This window comes from Xenopus tropicalis, chromosome 6 (genome assembly GCF_000004195.4).
Source record: "Xenopus tropicalis strain Nigerian chromosome 6, UCB_Xtro_10.0, whole genome shotgun sequence".
Taxonomy (NCBI): domain Eukaryota; kingdom Metazoa; phylum Chordata; class Amphibia; order Anura; family Pipidae; genus Xenopus; species Xenopus tropicalis.
In genome coordinates this window covers 134,373,376-134,379,375 of record NC_030682.2, presented here as the reverse complement: position 1 = coordinate 134,379,375, position 6,000 = coordinate 134,373,376, and the positions used below count along the sequence as shown (strand labels likewise).

Below are 6,000 nucleotides of genomic sequence, written 5' to 3'. Positions count from 1 at the left end.
GGGAATAAGCCTTATCTTCCTATACCTGCCCTGGCTGCTGACTTCTGCTTGCCCCAGCACTGCTGCCGCCCCCTACTGATAGGGCATATTATGTGGACTGGGCTGGCAACGTGATTACAGGGGCAGAGGGGAGGCTGCAGGGGGGCAGAGGAGAGGCTGCAGGTGGGGGGGGCAGAGGAGAGGCTGCAGGTGGGGGCAGCAGAGGGGAGGCTGCAGGAGGGCCAGAGGAGAGGCTGCAGGTGGGGGGGGGCAGAGGGGAGGCTGCAGGGGGGGCAGAGGGGAGGCTGCAGGGGGGCAGCCTGCAGGTGGGGGGGCCAGAATGGAGGCTGCAGAGAGGAGGCTTCAGGGGGGGCAGAGGTGAGGCTGCAGGGGGGGCAGTGGGAAGGCTGCAGAGGGGGCAGAGGGGAGGCTGCATGTGCGGGTGGAAGTAGGGAGGCTGCAGGGGGGGGCAGAGGGGAGGCTTCAGGGGGGAAGTAGGGGGGCTGCAGGGTGGGGCAGTGGGAAGGCTGCAGAGGGGAGGCTTCAGGGGGGGCAGAGGGGGGGCAGAGGGGAGGCTGCAGAGGGGAGGCTTCAGGGGGGGCAGAGGGGAGGCTGCAGGTGCGGGGGGCAGTGGGGAGGCTGCAGGGGGGGGCAGAGGGGAGGCTGCAGGGGGGGCAGTGGGAAGGCTGCAGAGCAGAGACTGTCCGCCCAGCGGTGACTGGGGAGAGAAGGTGCTGGAGCAGGAGGAGCAGGAGGAGGAGGAGGGAGTCGCTGGGAGCTGCAGTGCAGCGGCCACACAGAAGCAGCAGCGGCAGAGGTAGGATGACAAGTGGGAGCCGCAGAGCCTGACGGATGGGAGTTCTACAGAGCGCAGCGCAGATTGAATGATACATAGTAGCAAAAGGGCGTGGGGCAGGGAGAGCAGCGGGCTGTGGGCGAGTCAGCGGTGGGACTCACATCCAATGATCAAAGGGTCAGGGAAGCGCTAATGGGATGCAGCAACGTGTCAGGAATAGCAGAATTGTAATGAGGCCAGACACAGGGTGGGAGGGGCGTGAGAGTGGGGAGAGCAGCAACAAGTGTCAGTGGGCTCAGGGGAAGGGAGATGATCAGACAGAAGGAGAGTCATTCTGATTAATAATACATAGACTGGCTGCAGCTGCTCCTGCTCTCATCATATCCTCCTCCTCCAGTTGTGCCACAGGATCCAGCCAGATAAGCAGCCACTTACCTGGAGTCTGGACCATGGGACCCCTGCAGGAGAGCAAGGTGAGTGGGCTCTGTACCATATCCATCCCAGGTACAGACCTATCTGCCCCCATCTGCTGCTGAAGTACAGTTCTTAGTTTTAAGCTTTGGGGGGAATGCTGGGAGTTGCAGTACAACAACACCACGCTGGGAGTTGTCGGATGCATTCTCATGATATGTCTATCACCTGGGGGTGAACTATGTACATTCTATCATCATTCACAGCTCTGGGCAAAACTAATGACATATTGCTTGTTTATTGATGTTTATTATACTATTATACATCTGTGTCTGTGTATATATATATATATATATATATATATATATATATATATATAGTCAATCAAGCAAAAGAGATAAGTACGACCCCATTCCAAATCCAATTTCCCTTTGCAAACAGTCTATTGAAATCAGCTCCCTCGTTGCCTCCCCTAATTAACGTTAATGTGGGTACTGCTGAAACCCTGTGTAATGTTCCATGTATAGAGTGTTGCTTATATGTAGCAGATTAGTGATACCAATGGCACTCGTTCAGCATCAGTGACATCATTGTGGGCCAGTTCACCTGTGCCGAGGGGGGAGCATTGGGTGATGCAAGGGGATCATTATATGTGCAACCCTGATACACACACAGGATTGTGTCTATTTGTTTTATTGTTATGGATAAATGCCCTAGCCCAGGTTATGCGTGGGTAATCGAGGGAGAGCGCGGAGTGGTGCCTCGGTGCATCTAATTAGATGGCGGTTGTGTGCCAGAGAAAGAGACGTCTGTATTCCTTGCAAAACAAAGGAACAATTTACTTGCTGGGAGGCCTTCTAGGCGCGTCGGAGGCAAATAAATTGTGTTGGTTTCCCTATAACCAAATGATCTGTTCCACCCTGGAGTCATAATACAGCCCCAAACCGCATTGCTGTCTTTTCTCTGCACTGGCAGGTACATCATTGTTACATAAAGGGACGTGCAGGGTTGGCTAAAGTGCCCATGGATATGTAGTAATAAATATGTATATATAGGTATGGGACCCCTTATCCGGAAACCCATTGTCCAGAAAGTTCCGAATTACGGAAAGGCCATCTCCCATAGACTCCATTTTAATCCAATAATTCACATTTTTAAAAATGATTTCCTTTTTCTATGTAGTAATAAAACAGAACCTTCTACTTGATCCCAACTAAGATATAATTAATCCTTATTGGAGCCAAAACAATCCTATTGGGTTTGATTACTGTTTAAATAATTTTTTAGTAAACTTAAGGTAGGAGATACAAATTACAGAAAGATCCCTTATCTGGAAAGCCCCAGGTCCCTGGCATTCCAGATAATGGGTCCCATACCTGTACCATAAAGTTAATTGCTAATAAGCACTTGGATCTGATAAGGGTCTGGTTCTAATGGTTCCAGGTGACTGCCTCATACCTGATGAACTACTATTGACCAATCACCCAATCTTCCCCTGATATATAATTATCATCTGTCCAGAATCTAAAAATCTCATTTTTAGTATATTTGTCAGTAAAAGGTCCAAAAAAACACTCCCAACTTGTATTTGGCTTTAGGTTGAAAAATCACGAACACAGCCGCTGCTGTTACCCATAGCAACCAGACTTTGGCTTTCATTAGTCTGCACTAAACCAATCAAAACTTATTTCTGCCTGGTTGCTAGGGTTACATCATCGTGGGGCAAAATAGCACCCACAGACGAGAGAAGAGGGGGGAGATGACTCCATATTAAGCTAGATATTAGGGAGTTTCTATAGCACTGGGCACTATATTAAGGGTGGCTTTCACTTTAGTTCTTTGTTTTGGCAATAAAAATGTTCCACCCTTATTTTGGGAATGTTGGTTCTCTTGAATTTCCAAGCATCTCCAGCCGGCTGTTGAGGGTTGGGCAGAGGGTTGCAGTGATCCAGCCAGGCACAGGGCAGCAGATTGATTCCCCCCACACTTAGATTGTAAGCTCTGTTTCTCATTTTCCTGTTTGAACTATTCCTGAATTGTGTGTGTGTGTGTGTGTGTGTGTATATATATATATATATATATGTGTGAGAGGGAGTACCCTGTATAATTATATAAAATGGCAGTAGATGTAGGTGTAACCCTAGCCGTGCTTTCCTTGCCATACATTCCTGGTGTTGGTGCCCACCCTCATACACTGGGCAGCAGTGCCAGGCATGAATGTATCCAGCTTACTGCTATAGCACAATGTCTGACGTGCACCTAAAAATGTTATGTTTCAGGTTGAAATGCTGAATATCGATTGATCTAAAAAGTCAACCACAGGGAATACAATTATAATTTCCAATTTAGCCTTGTTTTACAATGAAAGTTCTATTTTTTTGGCTGTCCCAGGATTTATTTTTGTTATCTTTAGATTTGTCTGTTTGGCCAACTGTAAGGGTTAAGCCACACAGAGCTACTAGTAGCAGCTACAAAAAAAGACAATGCTGATCATTTACTGATAATTGTCTCTACATGTGTTTTATCAGAGGCAATAATCAGTACTGTCTATGGCAGGGGATTTTTTGACTTTTGTAGCCGTGACAAGAAGCTGCTTTTAAGTAGCTCTGTGTGTCTTTGCCCTACATCGTATGAGTAAATTCCTGTAACCTGAAAAAATTCCCATGGCCTTCTCTTACCCTGTTCCAGCTTAAAAGAACAGTAACGCCAAAACAAAATGAAAATGTATGTTTGTATCAGAAAGACTACTATAGTTTATAAGAACAAAACTGCTGCGGGAGGCAATTTTTCCCATTGGAGAAAAAACCCCTGTTGTTGCTTCCCCTCGCTGCTGATGTCCTCCCCTGATGCATTTCAGCTACACATGCTCAGGGGAGGATGTCAGGCCCCTGCAGGGGGTTAGGGGGCGCTGTGGGGGTGCGGGTGACATGGCCGCCGGTGGCACCTTGGGGGGTGTAGGCCCCCTGGGGTGGCCTTCAGTCTGACCCTGGAGGCGGCCTATGGGATACCACCCCCTTCACCCTTCCGTGAGGTTTTTAACGTCAGAGGAGGTCAAAGGGGGAGTAGTAATGTGCTTTACCCCCCTGGTAACCTTAGGGGCGCTGCTTTCTGAGGTGAGTATCTCAAGTTGCATCATGGCAGCAGCACCTCTAGACAGTGGCATAGCTACTGGGGATATGATCTTACAAGGGCCTGGATTCCCTTGGGACCCACTGGAGCCGCAATAAGACTTATTGCAGGCAGCACAGTAGGGAAGTCTTTGCAAGCTCGTGTATGGGGGGGGGGCTGAAACCAGAGGAAGAGGGGGCCTGGTGGGACAATGTGCACATCCTACATAACAGGCTTGAGCATCACTAGTATCGTCACTGCCCCTGGATAACAGATAAGTTCTGTAAAACACCATTGTATTCTATAGAGCTTATTAGTTATCTGCTATGTAACCTGTGCCTTTTGTCCCTTTTCCCTGCTTGAATGGCTGCCCCTGTTGCTAAAAAGCAGCTTATTTATATATAGTAGTCTTTCTAAAGCAAACACACAGCTTTTACCAGTGCAGGGCAGCAGTACATTATATTTTATTAATTTAAAACACATTTTTTTTTTTTGGTGTTACTTTTGCTTTAATAATCCATTCCCATTTGGCATGTTACTACATACATGGCAGGTTTAGAGTTGTGGCGAGTAACTTAAACCATGCAAGAGTTGACACGTGATCAAGTCTACAACATGTGACGTAGACGGGAACCAGTTTTGGGTCTTTATTTGCCCTCCTATGGGAGACTGGAATCTGCAAGCCATATAGTGTCAAACTGGCACAACTGTGTTTCTGAAGCCTACTGTAACTATAGCATCATGGACTTGGGCCAGCATATGTTCCACCTGTGGGAAAGTTCATTATGGCCTTCAGTTCACTGCCATCTGCTGTTCAAAGTATCTCACGTGTCCCGCACATGTCCCTGTTGTTTGTGCCCACGTGTTGCATGCATTCACGTTTTTACAATCTGCTCAGAAATACAATAGGACCCTCGGGCACTTGTTGGGTCAATCACAAGAACCATCTGGTTTCATCGTCAATCCATACTGTTTGCAGAACATTTCCATGTGGTCTATTGGCTTGGGCAGCAGTAATTGGGACCCCGGGTTGCTGACTAGGCCGCTCTTCCATTGATCATGAGAATCTTATCTGTATCGTGACCTGCCGCTCATAATTATTCCCTGGAGGCCTGAGGCAGGCGTGATTAGCGCCAATGTTCCCTGCAGAGAGAAACTAATCAGCCGTGTCTGTACATATTGTTCCATTAGGGCTTATAGAAAAAAGAGAAAAAAGATGACAAACGTATGCGTAGTGTAGCGGCTCTCCTGATTGGCCTTAGGTTAATTTTTACGTTGTTTCTTAGTTAACATCAAGCCCTTTATTTCCAGCAACAGTTAATATTTCTTACTCCTTCCTAATATTTGTCCATGGTAATGTCCCCAGGTTGCAACAGATAACCAACTGCAAAGGTGTATTTAAGTGTTTATTAGGCCAAAAAACACTTCTCATCCTGTAAGCCAGTGATGGGTAAGTTGAAGCCCTAGAGATGTTGTTCTGATTCCCAGCATGCCCTTGCTAGCCTTTGGCTGCAGTTTACACAGGTTAAAGGACATAAACCTTCTATGACTGTGTAGCTCCGCCCATATGTTGCTGAATTGTAATCTTTGGTAATATGCTGAAGAGTTCTGTGAAGTATAATGGGATTTGTAGTGCAGCAACCATGAAGATGGGATCTCAAAACAACACTGCACATTAAACACTTTCCCAAGTCTTACAGGGCAAG

The 6,000-nt window shown here is 47.5% G+C and overlaps 1 protein-coding gene across 3 annotated transcripts in view; it reads left to right on the top strand.

Moving 5' to 3' along the window:
- The first annotated feature begins 630 nt into the window (after window positions 1-630).
- The window catches only part of sybu (syntabulin), a 33,815-nt gene continuing 28,445 nt past the window's right edge, over window positions 631-6,000 (top strand). Inside the window, exons 1-2 of one of the 3 annotated variants that reach the window (XM_012964695.3) lie at window positions 631-796; window positions 1,173-1,248. In XM_012964695.3, coding sequence (XP_012820149.1) covers window positions 1,225-1,248 — 24 coding nt within the window. In that variant the 5' untranslated portion in view covers window positions 631-796; window positions 1,173-1,224. 3 annotated transcript variants of the gene reach the window in all.